The sequence below is a fragment of the Barbus barbus genome (assembly GCF_936440315.1).
Source record: "Barbus barbus genome assembly, chromosome: 22".
In the NCBI taxonomy this organism is placed as follows: Eukaryota; Metazoa; Chordata; class Actinopteri; order Cypriniformes; family Cyprinidae; genus Barbus; species Barbus barbus.
This window is the reverse complement of record NC_136750.1, coordinates 23,817,099-23,841,006: the sequence shown is the minus strand read 5'-3', so window position 1 is coordinate 23,841,006 and position 23,908 is coordinate 23,817,099. Positions and strand designations below refer to the sequence as shown.

Below are 23,908 nucleotides of genomic sequence, written 5' to 3'. Positions count from 1 at the left end.
TCAGTAACAAAGCCCCGCTTTCCCCTGCACTTTTAGTGTCTGTCAATAGGACAGACCCCATTAACTAACCAACCCCCATATCCCACAATTATACTCCCATGGGCACCAGAGCACACCTGTAAGCCATTTCCCAACTGAGAGCTCAAATGTCCCTCATGCTTCAAAGAAGCACAATATGTGGACAACATAATCACATTCAGTAAGCCTGCGGTTCATTCATTGACCCACAGTGAGGCGAAAAGTCCTGTAAGGACTTCTGTGAGGATAATGCGCTGGAAAAGACTATTTCCAGAGTGACCAATGACCTGGACAGCCATTGTGGTTTCCAAACGTGGATGGCTATGAGAACCAGGCATTTGTCCGTCTGCCAAACTGACACCGGTGTCACAATGCTTCAGTGTCCTCGCAAGAAAGCACTTCCTCTTGATTGAGGGGGCAACAATGTAAACTCACTCAGGGGCGATGACCTCCAAACTTATAGATTTTCCTGCAATTCTCAACTGGCAATGACCCTGGACCTTAGGCATGGGTTAAGACAAGTTAGGGACAATCAATGAACTCCAACACCAAAACAGAAGGACACGTTGGAACAGTTGCTTAATGAATGTATGACGCAGATGCTCGTCAAGTGGAAATGGTGGCATGAACTCAAACTCAAGGGAACCAAGGAGGTTTCCAAAGGTCTGAAAAGCAAAAACAGTTGGCAGAGATCATCTACAGGTCAGAGACTAATCATATGGTTTAGACCATTATACTGGTTCTTAAAAGATTGCTTTCAGAAGGCTTGGAATATAATGGATAAGTCATATGGACCAATTTGAGGGTGCTTTTTTTTTTTTTTCTTTGGTTACTCTAGTCTAGACTACTGAAAAGCTTGGAGATAAGATTTTTTTAGATGTTTCTGAAAGATGCCTCTTAGGCTGCATTTATTTGATCAAAAATGCATTAAAGAATTTTTTTTTTAAATAAATCACACTTTGAAAACCATTTTTTCATTTGAATAGATTTTAAATTGTAATTTATTCCTGTGATGGCAAAGCTGAATTTCCAGAATCATTACTCCAGTCTTCAGTGTTACACTATGCTTCAGAACTCATTTTAATATGCTAATCTGCTGATCAGGAAGCATTTCTTATTAATATCAATGTTAAAAACAAGTGCTTCTTAATGTTTTTGTGGAAAGCATGATACAATTTTTTTTCAGGATTATCTAATGAATAGAAAGTTAAAAATAAAATGTATTTGAAATGTTGTCTTCGTCTTTGCTGTTTTTATTCCTTTAATGCACCCTTGCCAAATAAAACTTTTGAACAGTATGGTATATTTATGTTTTATGGAAACAAGCAACTTGGAAATTCTGTGAAACACTCAACCTTCAATGTTCCAGGGAAGAAAGTCTTGCCACAGCATAAGGGTGAATAAATAATGATGTAATTTTCATTTTGAATAACTATTCCTTTAAAGATTAAGCATACTGCAAACAATATTGATAATCACCACACATGACCCCTAAATATAAAGAGAAAAAACAATCAGAAAGACCCAGGCCTGACTCAAGATGTCTTTCCATCTCCAGAATTCCAAAGCTAAACATTTTCTTCCTTCTGCTGTAGAGACAGGTTGTCCTGGTCCTCACATCAGGCATTTATCAACAGTGTGGGTTACGAGGCCAGGAGCCAAGACTCCTCTGGCCCCAGATTACTCTTCCGTATGGGATTGAGCCAGAGCGTTGGGCCTGCACCACAGCGCTTCACAAAGACACATCAGTGCAGGGGAAAAGGCAACAACAAAGACCTCTCACTATGGACTGGCATTACAAATGTCTCCATGGACAGCCTGTACCCTAAACTGGAGCAGTAACAGATATTTATTCACAAACTGAAAGGTCTTTTACTCCTGCTTTTGAAAAGAGCTCAACACAGCGCGCATGTGCCTTAGCGACACAATACACGCATCTGACAGCCATGAGATGAGCAGAGGAGTCCGTAAATAAATGCTAAACAAGCATGACCAGACATTTCATCTAGTTTTAATGTGTGTTCACATACACTCTCAGATTGGCGTTACATTGGGCTGGCTGCTCAAACCACAAAAAGCAACAAATAAACCAGTTTTTATTAGCCATTCCTAAGGTAATGACACAACACCAGCATATTATAAGTCCCAGCTTTTGGAATGCAATGAAAACAATTCTACAAGTGAAACAATGAAAGATAAACAGCAAAAGAAACACATTTCTGCATTAACCAGCCATCTGAAGTATAAAAACTACATAATTGCATTTATAAATATCACACAAGGCATATGGACAGTAAAGGAAATGTGTGATGATGCCCCACATTTCCATTCTGAGCGCACACATCTATAATAAGCAAGAGCAGAGAAAGAGAAACCAGCAGAACAATGTCATTTCTACTTCATTAACTAGCCTACTTCCAAATGACAAATCTCTCTTTACACCTTATGAGCATCCCTGTTCGACTAAACAATTAGGCTGAAGTCCCACAGATTGTTTCTTAAATAAGATGGTTTTGTTTAGGATTATAGCAAACGTCCCCATTGGAGATACGGTTTATACAACAGCCAGAGTGAACCTCGAAAATAACATGAAGGCTAAACCAAGTCTCAAGGGTCTTCAGATGTCCCAGAAGGTCTTCAAATGTAACAGTTCCACAAGATGAATCGATCTAGCATCCATCCACCTATAAGATCCTCTAATCAACTAAGAAAGTTGTAGAACTGTGAGTAAAGGTTTGCATATTTTGCTTTAGCTTGATAAGGCAAACATTAAAAAGTAATGCTTAATCACTTTATGCACATAATATTGAAAACAAAAAGGGTGAGGTTGTTATCACCAGCAGAGGGAGCATGAGTAATCAATCAGAAATATTGAAAAAATTAAAAAAGACAAGGCATGGCACCGCTGACATTTTCAAGGCACTATTGTACACATGCATTGCTTTGTATTTGTCCAAATTATGAATTAAAAACAACCGGAATGATTCAATCTCAATCTGAAATCAAACTCAACCACAACTGGTCTGAAAACCTAGTGAGCTACCTACATTTTAAAGCACTGAAGGCACATATAGTACCCTCAAAAAGCTGTATATGCACCTATGATGCCTAAAAATTGGCAGCATATGGTTTTGAGACAGCCACGAAGGCATAGCTCATCCTAAAATGTAAAATCTGTCATCATTTACACACCCTCACGTCACTCCAAACCTGTGCGGCTGGAAAGATGTCAATCACCATTCACTTTCATTTTCATACAGCGAAAGTGACTAAGGCTGTCAGTCACTAACATTCTGTCCAAAATCTCCACAGAAAAAAAGAAAGAAAAAATCTGAGGTTTATGTGAGTAAATGATGACAGAATTCATTTCGGGGTGAACTAACCCTGTAAGTGACCTCGGCATGCTCTCTGGAGAACAAAAACAGCTTTTTAGGCTGTCGATGAATCGATTTTACCCCTCACGTCTAACAAAAAAATTCTAAGACAGAAAAAAAATCTCTGCTATGGATCCACTATATTCTCCATAAAGCATTCCTGCACAAGGATTAGTCACCTTATAGTTAGTCTATAATCACACCAAACCTTTACAACACACTGTGCAGCATCAGTTGAATAACAAGTCACTTAATAGTGAATCGAGAAATTAGAAAGCGTAATCATACTGCCTGTTTGCTTCATATCCACTTTCTGTTTTTCGTATATTACCTGCCTAAATAGATCCATAATCTATTATATATATATATGATATGAGCATGCAGAAAACTCAATTTATTATAAAACTGTGGTATTTTGTAATAATAGCCAATAGGAATAAACATTAAGTGAATAGACAGCATTACACAATGAAACAAGAGGGAGGTTTGCAGTTTCAAATACATTTTAGTCAAAATCCACAATAAACCTGGACGAATTCAACAACTAACTGATAGCACATCAAGCCAAGATTTCATAAATATTAATAATTGAACAAATGCATCCTTTCTGACACAAGTAACAGATTGGTAATGAAGCTCAAGACCCGACGGTCTCTCTGCGGACAGAGTGAATAATGTTAGTCAATTATGTGCAGGTCTGACATTAATTTGACCCTCGTAAGGGCTGTAGATCTTACCTTCGTATACAGGGGCCATCGGTGCAAGGATTTCTGTTATTCATGGCAAAAAATGAAGCGACAGCACTGTTCACAACTCAATAAAAATCTGCCATCTTGAGCCGCGGACAGAATCGCTGCTGTCTCCTGCATTACTAACCCAGTTCATCAGGGAGAGAAAAAGGATAAAAGAATGAAAAATCACATCCAGAATTTCTATTTGATAATCGGCCCGGGGTGCGTGATGAAAAAAGGATGTCTGCAACTTAACTCCACGGGTATCGATGGTGTTTTGGCTCTAATAAAAGAGCCAAATTGCAGGTCTTGGCTTCAGCTGGTGATCATGTCTGTGGAGTGAGTGCCTGCAAAAGTTGCAATGAGAGAAACGAGCGAGCGAACGGAGCGACTTTGCGTTGTAATCGAACGACGAGGTAATCGATCGTGTTGAACAGGGACTCTAAATCAAACGACGATCTACTCGATCCTGAAAACAGCTAGTTCTGTCAAAATACTATTAATATTACATTTATCACTTCCTTGCTGCGATGTAACCATGGTCTACTGAGGTGTTAAATGTTAATGAAATATTACCATGGCATATGCATCCAAGGAATTTTAAAGATTACCATTATAGTAAATGTCAAAAAGACTTAATTGCCATGATACCATGCCCATCATGTCATTTTAATTTTAGTGTTTCCACTGTAAACAATAATGCGTGAATTATAAAGATTTTTTAATTGAACAATATTTCTCTTTTGAAAGTTTTATTATAGTATTATTTTAAAGTGTAAGATTTGATTATTGCATTAAAAATGCTTTATTTATTTATTTGTGACACAGGTTAGATGAGTCTGTCTGCTTTAAATTGTGTGGCTGCTCAGCACAGAATGAAGTCCATAAGAACTGGATTACAGCGATTGAGCCAGAATCTCTTATACATTTATGTGCACTTGCTTGCAACTACTCTCCATATTTCTGGAGCTGGATATATATTTGAATACATTGGACATTTCATAAAATAATTACAATAGATGAGTGATAGATTCATCAGAAAACCATAAGTGTTCTTTCCATATTTTGATGAGACTGTAAAATTGTTAATTTTGCTTGGGAAATTTCATCCGCATAAAGTAACATTTAACAAACCGTGTTTATAGATTTGGGAACCTCTATTGAAAATAATGCTCTTAATATATAGTATTAGATGAAGTTCTGTATGTATCATAGCATATACATATTATAGCATATCATATAATGTTTTCTTATTGAAACAATAAATAAAAATAAAAATACTTGTGTAAAAACCAAAACTCTTCAATAAAAAAACAATATCCAGAACATATTAAAACAGTAATCTTCAAGAGGTCATGCCCTTTTTTCCAGAAAAAGAGTGTTTTATAATAACAACAACAATATAGCTCTATAGCAAACAAATAAACTGCCACAAATATTAAATAGTAGGCTATTACTTTGAATTATTTCAATAGCTTTCCGTGTTCCTGACTGATTGCACACTAAGAGAGCTGAAGTGGATGACGACGATGACATCACTAAATCATCAATGAACTGACTTTAGCTGGAAATTGACTATTGTTGTCCTCTATTTTCCTGTTGACACTGTAAAGCTGCTTTGGCACAATCAGCATTGTATAAAGTGCTATATAAATAAAGGTGAAAAACTATTCAAATTATAGCTTTATAGCACTTTTCACAGCTTTAAAATACACACACACACACACATACACACACACTACACACAAGCAGGACAAAGGAAGTCTTCCTCAATGGGAGGCTGGCCAACACAGTTCCAGTGAAACCATAGGTCGCATGTGCTACATTGAATCTGGTGAAGAAAACATTATTGAGGGAAAGTGTCTACATATTTGGACTCGTGTGGATACATCCTCATTTTTGGTTAAACTTACCTACTGCTCATGGGTAGAATGAGCGCCACAAGCCCTACAGAGCTGAGACAGGTCATCTGTGTAAGAAAGTAATTGTAATGTACAAAATAGCTGTGCATTCAAATGCAAAAAAGTAAATATTTTTTTTTATAAAAACTTACCAGCTATAGTAAGGAGCCTTTTGACTATTTCCATTCTTATAGCAATTATGCCCTGATCATTAGTTTCAAACATTGCAGGCTTATTTAAAAGCACACTTTCAGCTAGCTGTTAGGAGAAAAAAAATGTGTTATTCACAATATGAAAAGGATATAGCTGAGAAAAAGTACAAAATGTGCAGTTAAACTTACTTTGCACACCAAAGCCCCACAAGATGTGCCATCCATCTGAAGTGGATGCTCTATCGTGGCACATGTCCACCGTGAAGCACTGACACCCCTCTGTCTCACGAAGGCTCTATAAATTACATGCAAGTGATTCATTTGCATGAACTCACTAATAAAAAAACAACAAAAAAAGCACACCTTCTCTGCACCTAGTTACATCTCTGCATTTTTCTCTATCCACTGACTTTGCCCCAAATGGGTCTATGTAGAGGGATCGCTTTTCCTTTGGATAAACAACCTTGACAATGCAATACCTCATATGGATAAAAAAAAGAAAAAAAAAATTATTGATCTTAATAAGGAATAGTTGATCTTAGGATGCTCTGAGGAACCTACAATGAGTGTCCAGTGGTGGTTTATACACAAGGCTCCAATTAGCACATCATATTCCAGTGGATCCAGCTACAATAAAGCAGGTGACTGTCAAGATATAGACCTTTCCACATGGTCAGTAAAGCAGTATAGGGTGCTTACCTTCCTCAGTCCTTTTTGACGTCCTTGCCACATGGAGGCCATTTGATACGAGTCTACTACAAAGCCTCTTTTGGAGTCTGTGGTGTACTGTTTCACCAAACTGGTGAGGTAGGCATTTATTATCTAAAAACAGTAGCACATTAGTAGTCATCTTTATGTATACTTCTAGCAACACAAACCCCATTGGCTAATAATAATATTATTATTATTAATAATAATAACCTACCTCAGTTTCTAGCTCCTTCCCAGGTGCAAGATGATCCCTCAAATTTCTAGACAAAATTTTGTAGCGCCCCATCTTGCTCCACAAAACCCCCTGTTTTCTCCCAGCCCAGATAGCCTCTACCACTACAAAAAAATATATATACAATTCAATTTATTTAATCAACTTTTAAAAGGTTAAAAAAAGAAAATAAAAAAAACTTACACCTTTCCGAGGCATCAGTTGGAGACTGTGTGGAACAAGAAGAAAACTTTAATGTTATTTAGTGCAGAATTTCAGGGAAACCTTTTACATAGCATATATTGGACTTACTTAAGAGTGCTGCAGAGACGTGCCTGTTGGTGGGGTCTCTTGAGGCTCAGGGCATGAAGGTGGGGTCTCTTGAGGCTCAGGGCATGAAGGTGGGGTCTCTTGAGGCTCAGGGCATGAAGGTGGGGTCTCTTGAGGCTCATGGCATGTAGGTGGGGTCTCTTCAGGCTCTACAGGGAATGTAGGAGGACACTGAACAGAAATGACCATGGTAGCGCCAGTTTTAGGCCATTTGTGCAGCAACCTTGGCTCTGGCTCGATGTAGCAGGTAAGGTGGTCCACATTTACCTTCAGCGTGGCCTTTCCTTTTTCAGAAACTAGGTCCACACTTTTACCTTCAATGCTAACTATTGTAAAAGGGCCTAGCATGGCGCTTCCCATTTTTTCTCCCTTTCGCTGTTCTTCTCGAACATTTTTGCGCAAAACTTTGTCTCCGACTTCAAATCTGTCCTCCTCCCCCTGCAGAGCCTTCCTCTTCCTCACCTTTTCTCTAACCTTTTCTACATTCTCCAAGACCACTTTGCGCACTTTTGGCAGATCTTGGAGGCCAGTAGTCAAGGCTTCCTATGTCACTGTTCTCTCCACCATTTCATCATTTGCCTGAAAGATAAAACACAGAGATTCCTAATATTAGTTTTATCAGCAGTTAAAGATTCAGTAGATGTATCTGATATTTAAGAACCCACCTCATAGTTATCAGGAACTTCTGAAGGGTATCTTGCCTCCCGGCCAAACATGAGATAGTAAGGAGAGAACTGTGTTGTGAACTGCTTTTTGGTCCTAAGTGCAAATAAGGTTGCCTTCAGGTGTGTGTCCCAGCTCTCAGCATTTGAACCCACCAACTTTGTTAGAACTCTGAAAGGTAATTATTTGTTTTATCCTTGTTACTATACAGTATCTGTTAAGGTTATGCAGCTATAAACAATCCAGGTCAGCATTATACCTTTGGATGCTTCCATTAATTTTCTCCACAAGGCCATTGGTTTGTGGATGGTATGGAGAGCACAAGTTCCTTTTAATACCCAACCTTTGACAAAGGTCAAAATTAGTCTGTGAAAATAAGTGTACAGTATACTGAAAAATGAGAATTACAAAGATGTTACCTTATTGACAAATTCTTTGCCTTGGTCTGTCAAAATCCTTTTTGGAGCTCCAAATTTATAGAAAAAATCTCAAATGCAGTCAGACACTTACCTTGCAGTTTTTGTTTTCAGTGGGTAGGCCACTGTCCACTTAGTAAAATAATCAATCATAACACATATGTATTGATTCCCCTGCATGGTTGGAGTGAATTTCCCAACCAAATCCATTCCCACCAGTTCCAGGGGCTCTGTGATCTGGGAAAAAAATATGGTGTATAGAAGGACAATATGCATTTAATAAAATTTTGGAACACTGCTGTCATTGGATATACTGTACTCACCTCTATCGGGATGTGGGCCGCCTTCTCTTTCAATGTAGACCTTCTGGCCTGGCATTCAGGGCACTGGGCTATCTACAAAATGTAATGTTCTGTGTTAAGTACATTCTAGCAATTTTTCTTTAAAATAATGAGCCACAAATAAGTAGGCAAGAATAAAACTCACCCATTTGCAGATGTCCTCTTCCATGCCAGGCCAGTAGAATCTGGAGCTGATGTAAGAATGTGTTTTGCCAATGATCCACTGGATCGCAACATAGAACTAGACTTAAACTTCGGGGTGTTCTTATGCAATAACAGTGTTTACATTAATGGGATTCGTTGTGAGGATGTGCAATTTTTTTTTTTCAAATCATAATCATTCAGCAGCACTAGAAGTGCTTTGGCTGGAGAATGACGTTAACTTATTGTGACAGTAAAACTAGATTTTGGCTAGCAAACAGGTCACAAGTTAACACAGGCACATTTCCTTGATTCAGCCATGCTGCATAATGTTACGCCGAGTGTAAAATCCTATTTGAATCCAAAAATCCGTGATTGAATCAATGCAGCTCAGTAGCTCAGTGCGTTCATTACTGGCGTCTCCCAGCGCAACTATTTTTGGGCGTGTTAGAAACAGTAACAATGTTGACAGTAGCCTAAATTATAAACAGTCTTCACTTCAATTTCAGGGACATATACAGTAGTAACTATGCACAGATGTAACAGAAATTAAAGCACTGCCAAATCAAAATTTTGTAGAATGACTTGTAAGAAGTCATCTTTGAAAAAAAAAATAAAAAATTATATATATAAAATTATATATATATATATATATATATATATTCTTTTTTCTTTGTAGCCCTATAAAAAAAATAAAATAAATGTGTCTGATCATTTGTTTAAATTTTTATTGATTGATTTGTTTGGTTGATTGATTGATTATGTGACAAAGTTTTCACTCAACTAATGTATTAATATATTCTTTGAGGTGATTATTATTTTTTATAGCTCTGATCTTTACTGTATGATCAAGTAAGCATGTGATATTTTTTCTAAACTCATATTCTGATTTATGTAGTAGAATCACTGAGAATCACGCATAGTGTCAGCATTATCCGTAAAAAAAAAAATAGCTGGCATTATTGTAAATTGTATACGATTGGCCCTTTTTCACAGCTCGATGTCCTTAAATGCTCTCAAACTAACAGTTATTGATAATAGAATGTCAGCCATGCTCACAGACAGCTGACTGTTAGCCTACATAAAACACTTTGTGTGTAGTTTCACGAACATGATGGCTAAAGTCAAGAACTTCACCGTTAACTGTTAACAGAATGTATAAGCATTAACTGAAACAGCGTAAACAGAATGTAATTCTTTACCTTTAGCTGGTGTGCGCTGGCAGGTAGACAGCTCTTGTGGGAGATGCTGTTTTTTTAGCCTACATTTCCATGGAGATTTACTGTACCTCCACACTGACATGGAAGAGCATCTTTACAATGTCAATGATGAGAACTCAGACATGGGTTGTCTCTCAAGGCCTCTTGTTCACAATCAGGAGCCTGTTTTGGGGATTTCGAGAAACGTCATGAAACCACATGTGACTAGTTTGATGCTCTACTGTTTACACATGTACAAACAGAAGCAGTGAATAGTGCAAATAATCATTTTACATTATTATATACAGAATACATAATAATGTAAAAGGATTGATCTTTCTACTGTCTGTATGATTAGGTATACAGTATGTGTTGTGTTTTTTTGGCTGCATGCAGTTTCTGTTCCTCGTGTAAAACAGGGCTGTAAAAAACAAATAGCTCTTATAGTTTTATAGTTTTTACAACTCGTTATTTCTTTTTACAGATGTTCTTATTGCAACTTGTGAGCTGGTTAACTATTTACATTTTGTATTTAACTTAACTGAAAATGTGGGTTAGGTGAACGGGTCAAGTGTCACAGGGTAGTGTTTCCATCTTCATGAAGGATTTCATTCTGTTTAACTAAATATTTATGAAGAAAACATGAGTCGTGCTTGCAAACTGTCACAGTTCTATGGTGTTGTTGGTTGGAAAGGCATCTCTATGGTTTTCTGGGTGGTTATGTTTTTGCACTTCAAGTTAAAACAACTGGGAAAGTCAAAGATATTGCTTAGGTCACTGTTTTAATATAAGTCTATGGGATTTTTTTCCAAATTAGTTTTCAATAGTTTGATGTACTGTTACGACAAAATTTCATTTGTTTGTTTGTTGTTTGTTTTACACTGTAATGTTTTTTCGCCAAAAGATAATTTTAACTTTAGGAAAAGTAACTTGTCACACTGAAATTTTCATATGTGTGTTTGTTTAGTTTTTTAATGTTTAGCTGGCTAGCAGAAGAGACTAGCCAGGTTTAAATTGCACTGGTGCGTTATTACAATAAACTTGTATATTATTTTGTATATTATTGCAGTTCGCAACATAAAAACAAACACTAAAAATGGGATTTATGTGAATTATGTTAGTGACTGTGTTGTCTGTTAATCATCAAGTGCCAAAATAATGGGTGCATGTAAAATGATGCTTTGTTGGGGTAATACTTTACCAAAAGGTTCCATTAGTTAACATTAGTGAATGTATTAACTAACATTAAATAACAATGAGTGATGCATTTGTTACAGAATTTATTCATCTGTTAGTTCATGTTAGCTCAGGTCCTAATAAGATACAATTGCTGATTTTAATAATGTTGAAATGTCCATTAACAGATTAATAAATGCTTTAGTTTTTTTTCATTGTTAGTTCACGTTAACTAATGCAATTAACTAATATTAACAAATGGAACCTTATTGTAAATTGTTATCTTATGTTTTATATAAGACCGTTAATAAATAGCTTTTATTGATGTTATATTTTATTTGCCTTGTTTTATTAAGATTTGATAAGATCTGATTCTATTAAGAGCTGATGTTTATCTGGCAGATTTTAAGATGGTATATTGTGACGTTACAGTGTGTAGATACATTCTTTGAACTCTTAAGTGCAGTTTATTTGTCAGCGTCTCCTTCTTTGTGTGCAGAAAGCCAGCGGTGAGAGTGACAGGTCTCATCATGCAGCCGTTAGTCAAAGTTCTGAAATGGTTTGGAGTCGAGGCGAGTGGATGGTCTGTGTCTGTGTGCCTTTTTCTGCTGTTCCTCAGTCTCCTTTACTGGGGAGTAAAACAATTTCATCATGAGGTTTCCAATCGCAAAACACATACACTGTTATTTACGGATTGCAATGGCAGATTTCTCATGACCGATGTTTCTAATGCATTCTGGGAAGTTAGTACCACTGTGAGATACAAACAGCTCAGGCTTGTTTTCCTCAGGAGAAGTACGGCACGCTCTGATCAAATTCCAATCACACGTGTCTCCGCACTTATCTTTTAAATGTCTTCCCGTTTGAATGCAGTTCAGATTCCAGTCTCTTTTTACAGTCACGTGTAGGCAACGCTGAAAGTAATTCATAGTTTCCTTGATCACAAGCCTTAGAAATATAACTGTAGCAATAGTAAAGACAGGAGTAAATCCTTAAAATCTTGCAAGGTCAAGCTGTGAAACATCTAGATGTAAAATATGTACTCAAAAATAAAAACTAATAAACGGAATTAAATAAAAGTTCACCCAAAAAAAAAAAAAAATCAAGGTGTAGGCGAGTTTGTTTCTTCGTCAAAACAGATTTGGAGAAATTCAGCATTACATCACTTGCTCACCAATGGATCCTCTGCAGTGAATGGGTGCCGTCAGAAGAGAGTCCAAACAGCTGTATCACAATAATCCACAACATGACTCCAGTCCATCAATTAACATCTTGTGAAACAAAAAGCTGTGTTTATAAACCTTTTTACCTTTAAATGAGTCCTCCATCCATAATATCCATCCATAATATTGTTTTCTGATAGTGAAAAAGTCAGATCAAGTACTGTTTACAAGCACAAATGATTTAAAACAGTTCTAAACAAATATGTCAGTTTATTTTTTAAGAGGAGATGGACTTTTTCACTGTAGGAAGTGTAATTAGGCTATAGATGATTGATTTCAGCCTGAAGCGATGATTTAAAATTAAAATGGCTTAATTATAGATTCATTTCTTTTCGCTTCACAAGACTTTACAATTGATGTCATGTGGATTACTTGTGTCATGTGGATTACTTGTGGATTATTGTGATGTTTTTAATCAGCTGTTTGGACTCTCCTTCTGGCGGCACCCATTCACTGCAGAGGTTCCATTGGTAAACAAGTGCTACATATTCTCCAAATCTGTTCAGATTAAGTCATCCATATGTTAGAGTAATTATGAGCAATTATATATTTATTTATTTTTTGGAGGGCTGTAACAATTCCTTTAAATTGCAAAAGAAAAAAACAGAATAGTCATATTTAAATCATGGGGGGAAATTGTCAAAAAGTGTGGGGACATTGTAATTTGAACAAGCAACAAGAATTCATTTTTTACTCAGATGCCTGGAGGTTTAGTTACAGTTTCCATATGGTAAATCTGGCAAAACAGAGCAGTTTTCTATTTTTCTTTAAGAATTGATTACTACATCATTGTCCTCTGAACTTATAAGGTTTGCCTTTGCAAAGTCTAAAGGTGATTTTTAAAATGTAATAATATGCATTGTGACAGAGTGTCTCAATTTTATTGGTTCCCAACTAAATTTGTCCTTTTATTGTAGGACATTGTCAAATGTATGGAAATTTATCAAGAAAAAAACCCCTACTTGTAGTACAATGCATGTTTTTTCTGTAGCATTCAGCAGCATTTTATAGACAGTGACATGATTCCTTTAGACAGCAGCGGCCTCAGAAACAGCACAGTGACTTTAAACAAAAGTGCTTAGCATTTAAATAAAGGATTAGTTAAACACTGCTCTTATAATGCAGTGACTCAGTCTATTAAGGTTATATTTAGTTTTCCCTATCAGAACTTTATTACAGTGTTGGAATCAGTGAATTTAATTACAGCCATTTTTACAGGGCTTAGTCACACCCTTCCTTCTGAAACATTCATATGGTCACCTTTAACAGAGAAGGAGCACTGAAAAAAAGACGTTCTTATGTTGTCCATAGCAACAAGAGTGCTCTGGACAACAGCTTGCAGGTTAATTAAGGTTTAAGAAGAACTTAAGCCAGTCTAAAAAGATAAGTGTCTTTCCTTCCGGTTAAATGCTAAGGTATTCTTAACATCCATTGTTATGCTTGCATAATGCTATATCCTCCTGAAGCATCACTGCTTTGTTTAGTGGCGCCATGACCCATGGCATCATATTGCATTACTATTCAAACCCTTTTTAAACTGCAAAAAATCTGCAGCTGTAGGTAAAATACTTCAAGTGGAGTATTTTTTTTACAAGGTTATCTAAAAAAATTATAGGTTCTATGAAATTCTAATTATTGCAGAATATGTATCAGTGGAATATTAAAAAGAAATGGCACCTTCCAAGAATACGCAAATTATATACTTTTTAATATTTATATAGCATTGGAGGCATGCATTGCTTTATCGTCGACCTGATTGCAAAGACACTATTTAAACTGAACTGAGCTGGATGATGACATCACTGAATTCAATAATGAAATGCCTTTAACTGAAAATCTTTTTTTAAATTTTTTCATTTTACATTGACGCACTATTTTCCTTTTTTGATATTGTGCAGTTGCTTTGACACAATTTACGTTATATAAATAAAGGTGACTTGACTTGACACACACGCTCACACATTAAAAATTATGTAAATACAGGGTGTGTGTGTATTCCTTTTATTATTGCATTATATTATTATTAATATTACCGTTTACTAAATAATAAAAAATATGAATAATCAATAAAAAAATTAATTGTTAATATTTTGGTAACAGCACTGCAAACCTTAGAAAATGACTAGAAAATAAAATGGATCGTAATATTTCATTTGACCTCTTGTATGATCAACATTTTCTGATGATTAAGCACCATTTTTTCACTGTGTATTTGTTTACAAAAGAAATATAATAATAGTAAAGGTATTAGGCTCTTTGTTGCATCCTAGCTAAAAGTGACATAACATTTTCTAAGAAATTTAAATGATTCAAGAATATGCTAGACATATTAAAGAGATTTTATAGAAGAGAAAGAATCAGATAGTGATCAACTGCTTTTTCCCTCCATGGGGTACAAATGCTGTTTTAACTTTTAGCAATCTTACACACACACACACAAACATTTTTGTTTGTAACAAGTAAATTCCTGTCTGTTGGCAAAGGCACGACTGTCATTCATAGTGGACTTAAAGAGGTTAGTTATGTAAGGGCTCACTCATTCTGTCACAGTGCAAATGGAGATTTATATCAGGGGATGAAACCTTTATGCACAGGGTTGCTATATGAAAAAGAGGTTTAAAAAGAAAAAATCTGGATTTCGAGGAGGGTATATCAATAAGCCTTTTGGGTCGGTCCCAAGGCTGAAATAAGCTATATTAGAGGATTAGTCCCTGATTTGAGACTTGAATGCACTGTTAAATATAAGCCTTGTTTCCTTGAGACGCTGCTTGTCAAACACACAAACTTAAAATACAAAAGACACAGTGTTACAGAACAAAACTTTCTAATCAGTAGAGGAGCCAAATCTTTCCTCTGAGGTCATCCATGTGTAAAGGAGAACACCATTTATTTGTGTCAAACTTGCAATTGATATGGTAAATGTGCTGCAATGCAGCAAAATATGGCTAAACGTGCTTGGCAAAGCACTATATATTTGCAAAGGAACCTCCTGAACTACTCCAGCACATTTCGTTTTCCTTTAGACAAAGAATTGATCTTCAGTGCGAAAGGTTAGAGCTTATATAAGAGGGCAGCTTGGACCAGTAGATTGAAGGGTTTTACAATGACAGGGCCTTCAGAGTGTTTGCAATTGGCAGAATGTGAGGAAAGCATGATTCGCAGTGAGCTGAACTTCTTCTGAACTCTGTCCCCTTCTGCCTCATTACGCATAAAAGCATGATGAGAGGGGACTGGAGACAGCCAAAGCGTCACCTACTGGCAAATGAAGCTGTTAGGTTCAGTCCTCTATGATTCTGTGTTGTTTGCTGGACTTTGACATTGCAAAAAAGGTTATTTGGGTAGCTTGACAACATGAGCCGCTGAACGTCTGTTGTTGTGTAAACTGGAAGATAATCAATGATTTGGTGGAATGCAATGTGCTTATGTGGTTTAAGGTAAAAAAAAAAAACACATTTTCCACATACTGTACAATATTGTTGTTCCTCTATGCCCCACCTTTATGAAACACGCCGATTTTTACAAAGCTCATCGTTCTGAGAAGTGAGGCGTGCTCTGATTGGCCAGCTATCCAGTGCGTTGTGATTGGCCGAATACCTCAAGCGTGAGACGGAAATGTTACGCCCCCTTACCACATTGTGATGCCGTTTCCCGGCGCAACGACAACAAGGCATTTGTTGCATCCAGTGGGGACATATTTACTGATTATAATGACTTATACTGTTGCATCGTGCCGCGTAAACATTACTATGTCTGCATTTGTGATCGGAGAAATGGAAAACAAGCGCTACTCTACACTGCTCAAAACTCGCGTTTGAATCGTCAGTGGCAAATTCTTTAAATATGAAAACATACTTACAGGCTGTGAGTCAGAAGCGCCAGACTGTCCTTGCAAAGCTGGAATTGCCCCACTTTATAGAAACAGCCTTTGTGCACAGCTGGCATTGTAGGTTACTCTCCCAGGTTCAGGAAATAGTCCTCCGTAAAATGCGCTGCACACACTCTAATATTTGGGTTGAACTGTTCTGGAACAGTGTTGTAAATACAACTTAACCACTTATTTTTAGTTGTGTACTGATTTGGAAGGCCAAACTTTCGCTTTCACAACGAAACAGCGTCTCCACAACATTCGCCGGATAATAGTTTCGCCATCTTTCATTGTGTATACGTTTGGGTGGTGTTTTGCAAATCTTCCCACACCGTGACAGACATATGGGGGCGTGTTTAAATGAGCCATTTTAGGTGGGCGTGGTCGAGTCTTAACTATTATAAAAAATATTTCTTTGGCTTTGAGACTTTAGTTTTTGTGCATAGATAAGATCCCTGAAGTTGCAAACAGCTTGTAACACTCCAGAGAGAAATGAAAACTTGAAATCACATCATATGACCCCTTTAAAACTTAATGTTTGAGCTACATGCTTGAAAATAGGTATGCGTCTTTTTTTCAGGCTTATCCTTTATCTGATTTTGTAGAAGTCTTCATGCAAGATATATATGCACAATATATCAGAACCATATTGGTTATCAGTCAGTATTACAAATTTAGTTTTTTATTTATTGGCCAATATTGGATATTTAATTGTGCTGGGCATTTTTCCTATTTTTATATTTAGATTACATTTGCATCATATAAATGTTCATTTATAGTAAAAAAAAAAAAAAAAAAAAAAAATTATATATATATATATATATATATATATATATATATATATATATATATATATATATATATATATTATACACATGTTTGGTTTTTAATGTTTTATTTTTGGATTTATTTAAACAATATTATAGAATTTAAATTACTGGCTAAAACATGCAAAGAAATTGTCTCTCATTGTTATTGGACCGAATTATAATAATATTATTATATCTATTGCGAGTTCATAAAAACCTCTGAAAACTGGGAAGAGTGGGGTAAGATGTGTGCTATTGTAATGCATTGAATATTATTACAAATGCTATTATGAAATGTTAAAGTATTTTAACATTTCAATAAAAATAATTAAATTTTATATATTTAATATTATATTTTATATATATATATATATATATATATATATATATATATATATATATATATATATATGTGTGTGTGAGTGTGTGTGTGTGTGTGTGTGTGTGTGTGTGTGTGTGTGTGTGTAGTTTTATTTTATTTAAATATGCTGATTGTTAAATATGCTGAAACATTTTCATCTCTGGTTTAGAAAATTACAATGAATATGCAGCAATAGCTATATGACTTTCAATCACACTTTTTTTTTTTTTTTTTTGGAGGTCCCTATCTTAGAGTCCAAATCTTTAATTTCATTTAATAGTGGACATCCTGAAATATAATTAGGTGTAGTTTGACGTCTGTTTCCTTTCTTAGAAAGGACAAGTAAAAAGTGACACATCTTACCCCACTCTTTCCTATGTAAAGCTTAATGCACTCATTCCTATTGATCTTCTTCTGTTGTTCCTGTCTTCATTACATTCAAAATGTGTCTCCTTCCTCATAAAGATTGTAAATTCCCCCTTCTGTGAAACCTGAGAAGTTTGTTTTTTCGTCTCTTATTGAAAACTTGCTAATCCCTCTCACTTAACACACTGTGAATATAGGGGCCTTGTGACCATGACCGAATCTCTCCACTGGCAAGGCTGAGTGGAGAAGATGACATTCTAATAGATCCTCTCATAAAATTTAAGAGACAGAGTCGAGTGCGAACCCATCTGTCACCCTTTGGACTGCATAAACAACGGGCACCATTTCAGAAAGGTCACGCACTTGCAGTAGATGTGTGACATCTGCTGTGATATCATATGGACTCCTCTGCTTCACTTTATCCCTCTTCCATAAGAAGAGCTTTTTTGGATTCTTTGCAGGAGTCTATAAAACTCTTAATCCTCATGCATGACGTTATTAAAGTATTTAAACATGCAGACAGCCTGAGATATTAGGTTGTGATTCACATAGAATTAAAAATCACCCCATGTGATCTGTATTTAATTTGAGAGCCTAGCTATGGTATTGTGGTTACAGTTTGGGCTGGTAACTGAAAAGTTGCTGGTTTTATTCCCACAAGAATGAAGCGATCATCATTGTGCCCTTGAGGAAGACACTCAAGCCCAGATGGTCCAAAGAGATTGTCCCTATAAAAACATCATGGTGCTGTTCAGTAGTGATATTGAGTGAAAGTTATGTAAATGTTTTCCTCTGACCCTGGTGTGGCACTTTTCTGGAGATTCTGTTCTAGATTTATAGAACAAAGAGTTCTGGTTCTGCTTGCTGATTGGTCAATACAAGGTTCAATGTCAGGGACTATATCTTGAAGAGGGATACTAAAAGGAATAGTTCACCCAAAATCAAAATTTACTTACCCTCAGTCCATCCAAGATGTGGATGAGCTTGTTTCTTTATCAGAACAAATTTCGAGAAATTTAGCATTACATCACTTGCTCACCAATGGATCCTCTGCAGTGAATGGGTGCCGTCAGAATTAAAGTCCAAGCAGCTGATAAAAACATAATCCATATGTAATTCATATGACTCTGTGCATCAATTTAAATCTTGTCCTGGAAGCATATCTTCATGATGCAGCTTTTCACATCACAAGAAGGGATGGATTTTCAGTTGAGGAAGCTTTATTATAAATTATGGACTTGTAATTTGGCCTGGTGCATGGTTTAAGGTTAAAATGTCTTAATGATGGATTTGTTTACTATAAACATGCTTCTTTTTACTTCAGATGTTAATTGATGGACTGGACTAGTGTGGATTAATTGTGGATTATTCTGATGTTTTTATCAGCTGTTTGGACTCTGATTCTGACGGCACCCATTCTCTGCAGAGGATCCATTTGCATCAAATAATTTTTGGGTGAACTATTCCTTTATACCTATTGGAACTTAATTAGGTTGACTCTTGGTAGTAGGACTACAAACATACTACAAAAGTCAATGATGTCCAAATGTTTCATTATTTCTACAAATTATTGTTTTGAGTTCAATATAGCTTCTTTCTTTACCCTCAAATGTAGCGAATTCCCACAGTGCTAGATTGTCTGTTTCCTCTGGGTCCTCAGTAGCCCAATCCAAGTGACTATCTTTGCCCTCCAATGTGAAAGTAGAGGCTGCCCACTGACCATTCAATGCTGATTATATCAAACTGTGGACAGCTGACATGGAAGCAAGGCACTTGCACACACTGTTTGACTTTCTTTGTCATTGGCCAGCCTGTGGAATGGTTATTGTTTAATTGAGGGCCGTTGGACAGCTCATCCATCACAGATGTTAATCATATCAAACGTTCGCACCTCCCTGAGAAGCTGCTACACTCCTCCGTTTCCACGGTGACGGACACCTAATAAATCTAAATATGGTAATCTACTCTAATTTCACCCAGATCCACCCTTCGCTGTAAATGAGCTCACCGCCGCTTGCAGTGCAAGACCGCCATGAAGATAGGCCAGCTAATATGGAAATGGAGTAACCTAGCACACACCATTAAAGTCTGTAACCAAATTGTCTTGACACCTCATGCTGCAGATGTGCGGGGAGAGAGTTATACATAGATTAAATCTCAAATTGCACAATTGTTATTAGATTATGAAGTGATGAAGTCAGCAGTCGCTTTCGTCGGGCTCCTGGTGTAGTTTGCGGCACTGCTGCTTTGCTATTAAGTGCCAGAAAGCGACTGACAAGCCCTCCTGCAGCTTGCATTAATTTACTGTAGTTATGATATGTTGCTTTTTTTTTTGTAAATTTTTTTCTTTTTTCCTTTGGTGTCTTATAGGATTAATGAAGTACAAGTGGAAGACAACCTTGATAAGAACCAGAAGCCAGTCTTACCCTTGTCATTAGATCTAAATTATGTTTAAAGGGTAAAATGCTCTCATAAACTTAATAAATAATAATAATAAAATTATGCATCCAGACCTGTATAACTTTCTTGTGCAGAACACGAAAGGAGAGTTGTAATGGTCACTGTTTTCCATGAATTTACAGTGAATGGAGATTGAAGCTTTCAAGTGTCAAGGATGCAAAGCACCATAAAGTATTATAAACATGGTCAATATGACTTGTGCAATATGTTTTGAAGTCATATGATAGTTTTGTATAGAAAACCAACCAAAATTATAGTAATTATTGTTCCCCTTCAATTCGGTCACTCTACATTGCTATGGGAAATACATTTTCCTCGAATACTACTGAAGCCTTAGTGAATCATGCCAGTCAAACTGGCCAATGGCGTTCAAGCGCACGAAATAGGAGCGGGAATCCCACTGTATATAAGGCAGTATTTGTACGTCATCCATTCAGAATCTTTTTCTTCAGCCAACCTTATACGAGAAGCAAGAAGCCTATCAACAAAACTACTCACCGTGATCTACACGCTGCAGCGGACACGCCTTCACTTCCCCTGCTGTGTTCCGATGAGCTTCGGAAGCAAAGATGACTCGTGATTGCCTCTCCTGTGCGGAGCCATTCGATTCCTATGATGGCCACGAATCGTGCGTCTTCTGCTTGGGGGGTCGGATTGCCCCCACTGTGGGGATATGAGTCTCCGGACTCTCAGGCTCCGTGTGGCCATCGTCCAAGGCGATGAACTCGCCCAACTAACTCTGCCGCGCTCTTCCTCTGCAGCCTCTTTCGAGCCAAGGAGGAAAGTGCCGCGAGTTTCTGATGCGGATCTGTCAGGATCAGGTGACGAGCCCACGCCTGCTCAGTGCCCACGTGCTCCTCACCCCCCTGCTGCAGGTTCCCTTCCAGTGCGCTTCATGACCGCTGATCTCTGCCCCTCCCCCGACGCTCAAGATGTGGTGTCTTTCGGTGCCATGGTGGGCACTGACGAGGAGGATGATGCCATTTCGGTGGCAGCGTCTGTGAGAGAGTCGTGGTATAACAGCCTGCTGGATTACACTGCGCCTCACGGCAGCGACGCGGGGTACCTCCATCACAGTGATTTCAAGCTCCTAAGCGTCCTGTCAAAGGCAGTGGATGAGCTTGGTTTGGAGTGGGTGCCTCCTGCCGAGCTGGCCAGAAGCCGTCTGGACGAGTGGTACCTCCAGTCGGATCGCGGCCGAAAAGACACCCCGCTGAGACCCGGCCCCTTTTTCCCTGAGGTGCATGACGAGATAAAGTCGTGGAACGCGCCACTCACCAGTCGGGTGCATAATCCAGGATCCTCCCACCTGTCTTCTGTGAACAGAGCTGACCAAGTGGGGTATGTCAAACTCCCCCCCGTGGAAGAAGCTGTCGCTGCTCATCTCTGTCCTTCAGCCGCGACGAACTGGAGAGTGAGAAACAACGCGTCTCTCCCGTCTAAACCTCTCCGCGGCAGGCCAAGCAGCTTCTGCACTGCACGTGATGGCGATACTCCAGGTATATCAGGCCAAGTTGCTCAAGTCTCTGGATGAGGACGGGGCCAGACCATGAAGTGTTTAAAGAGCTCCGACGCGCCACGGATCTGGCCCTCAGAGTGACAAAGGTGACAGCTCGAGCAATCGGCCGCAATATGGGGAATCTTGTGGTGCTAGATCGTCACCTGTGGCTTACTCTGACCAAGTTAAAGGACTCAGAGAAAACGGCCCTTCTGGACGCTCCTGTGAATCCCTCAGGTCTCTTCGGAGCGGCGGTGGAGACGTTCACGGAGCGCTTCGTTGAAGCGCAGAAGCAGTCGAAAGCCATTAGCTACTTCCTTCCAAAGCGTGCGCCCTCTCCCCCATCACTCAATCTCACACTTGTGTGGAATTAAACTCCTCGCCCCCCAACGGCGAGTTACCCCTCACAGTACACAGTCCGCCTCGCCCGCTGTCACCGTTCACAGAAGCGTGGCAGGCACTGCCAGGGGTATCAGAGTGGGTTATGAAATCAATAAAGAACGGCTACACGCTTCAGTTCTTCCGCAGACCACCCCGTTTCAACAGTGTGTTAATGTCCACTGTACGGGATCGGAATGCTTCAGTTCTGCGAGAGGAAATACACAATCTTCTCGCAAAGCGAGCTGTAAAGACAGTGCCCCTCACAGACCGCGAGATCAGCTTCTACAGTCGTTATTTTCTGGTGCCAAAAAAGATGGCAGACTCCGCCTAATCTTGGACCTGAGACAGCTGAATCGTGCGCTTTCAAAGCATTCATTCAAAATGATTACGCTGAGACAAATCCTCTCACATATCAGACCGGGAGATTGGTTTATCTCCGTGGATTTAAAGGATGCTTATTTTCACATTCAGGTAGCCCCCCGCCACAGGCACTTCCTGAGATTTGCATTCGAGGGGATAGCGCACCAAATTCACGGTCCTGCCCCTCGCACGTTTACGAAATACATGGGGATTACGGACACTGCTCTCTCTCCTCTGAAGCAGAGCGGAATGCGCATCCTGAACTATCTCGATGACTGGCTAGTCTTAGCCCAATCAGAGAGCGCTCTGCGACAAACTCAGACTCCTTGCTCAGCTTAGGGCTGACTGTAAATATGCAAAAGAGCATATTTACAGTCAGCCCTAAGCTTTTGCATATTTGCAATCTAGGCCTCCTACATATGCGACTGCTTCAGCTCTGGCTAAAGAGCCGGGTGCCACAGAACGCATGGCGCACGGGCACCTTGCGCATCAAAGTGAAGCGCGACTGTTTGCATACGCTGAACCCTTGGCGCAATATGACTCTGTATCGCCGGGGTGTTCGTATTGGCCAAGTAGTTCGTAGTTGCCGCACCCCCCCTGACTTTTACATGGTTTCGACCACGTCCTATAGACCAGGGCCCGTATTCATGAAAAATCTTAGTGCTAAGAGTTGCTCAAAGTAACAAAATTCTAAGAAAATTCTTAGAAATGTGGGTGTTTCCTCTTAAAATTAAAGAAAAGATTCTAGTAAAGAAAAGTAATTCAGAAAGCATCTTAACCCTTAAAAGAGGTCTTAGGGTACAAAATTGTTAGGAGTACGGACAAGGACTTTTAAGGGGCTTAAGAGTTTCTTTAGCAGCAGAGAAAATGGATGAAACATGAAGAGGAAGAAGAAATGTCTTGCACACAATGCATGACAGTGAGTTAATAAGACGCTACACATTAGATCGTGCAGGGATCATGTTTGTGTAATTCTGGAAAAAAAGTCACAATTACCTTTTTTTTCTTTTTTTTTTTCATGGCGGAAAAGGGCTTTCATAGTTAAACAGTCAGATCTATGACTTGGGAACTGGATAAAATCAAGAATTAATCATTCCGGCAAAAGATTTGTTGAAAAGATTTTAGTGAATAAAAAGATTTAAAATATAGAACATGTCATTTTTGAATCTCATTTTTAAAGCCTCACTTCCAAGTCCAGGAATCAGTACATTATTCAAACTG

The 23,908-nt window shown here is 38.2% G+C and overlaps 1 protein-coding gene, 1 long non-coding RNA gene and 1 pseudogene across 5 annotated transcripts in view; 1 reads left to right on the top strand and 2 right to left on the bottom strand.

Annotated features, from left to right (window-relative positions):
- LOC306888041 (homeodomain-interacting protein kinase 2-like) overlaps window positions 1–4,486 on the bottom strand; it is a 113,360-nt gene extending 108,874 nt beyond the window's left edge. For all 3 annotated transcript variants that reach the window (XM_079446138.1, XM_079446140.1, XM_079446141.1), the window contains exon 1: window positions 4,130–4,486. In XM_079446138.1, the coding sequence (XP_079302264.1) occupies window positions 4,130–4,148 (19 nt within the window). In that variant the 5' untranslated portion in view covers window positions 4,149–4,486. The remainder of the gene's footprint in view (window positions 1–4,129) is intronic.
- Window positions 4,487–6,335: 1,849 nt separating this feature from the next.
- LOC306888045 lies at window positions 6,336–6,996 on the bottom strand. The gene is made up of 3 exons (XR_013785716.1): window positions 6,876–6,996; window positions 6,551–6,639; window positions 6,336–6,471 (listed from the first exon to the last, which is right to left on the bottom strand). It is a non-coding gene; the product is annotated as an uncharacterized lncRNA (long non-coding RNA).
- A 4,898-nt stretch (window positions 6,997–11,894) lies between these two features.
- LOC306888692 (thromboxane-A synthase-like) overlaps window positions 11,895–23,908 on the top strand; it is a 68,345-nt pseudogene continuing 56,331 nt past the window's right edge. The window contains exon 1 of the transcript in view: window positions 11,895–11,999. The product of the transcript in view is annotated as a thromboxane-A synthase-like (transcript). The remainder of the gene's footprint in view (window positions 12,000–23,908) is intronic.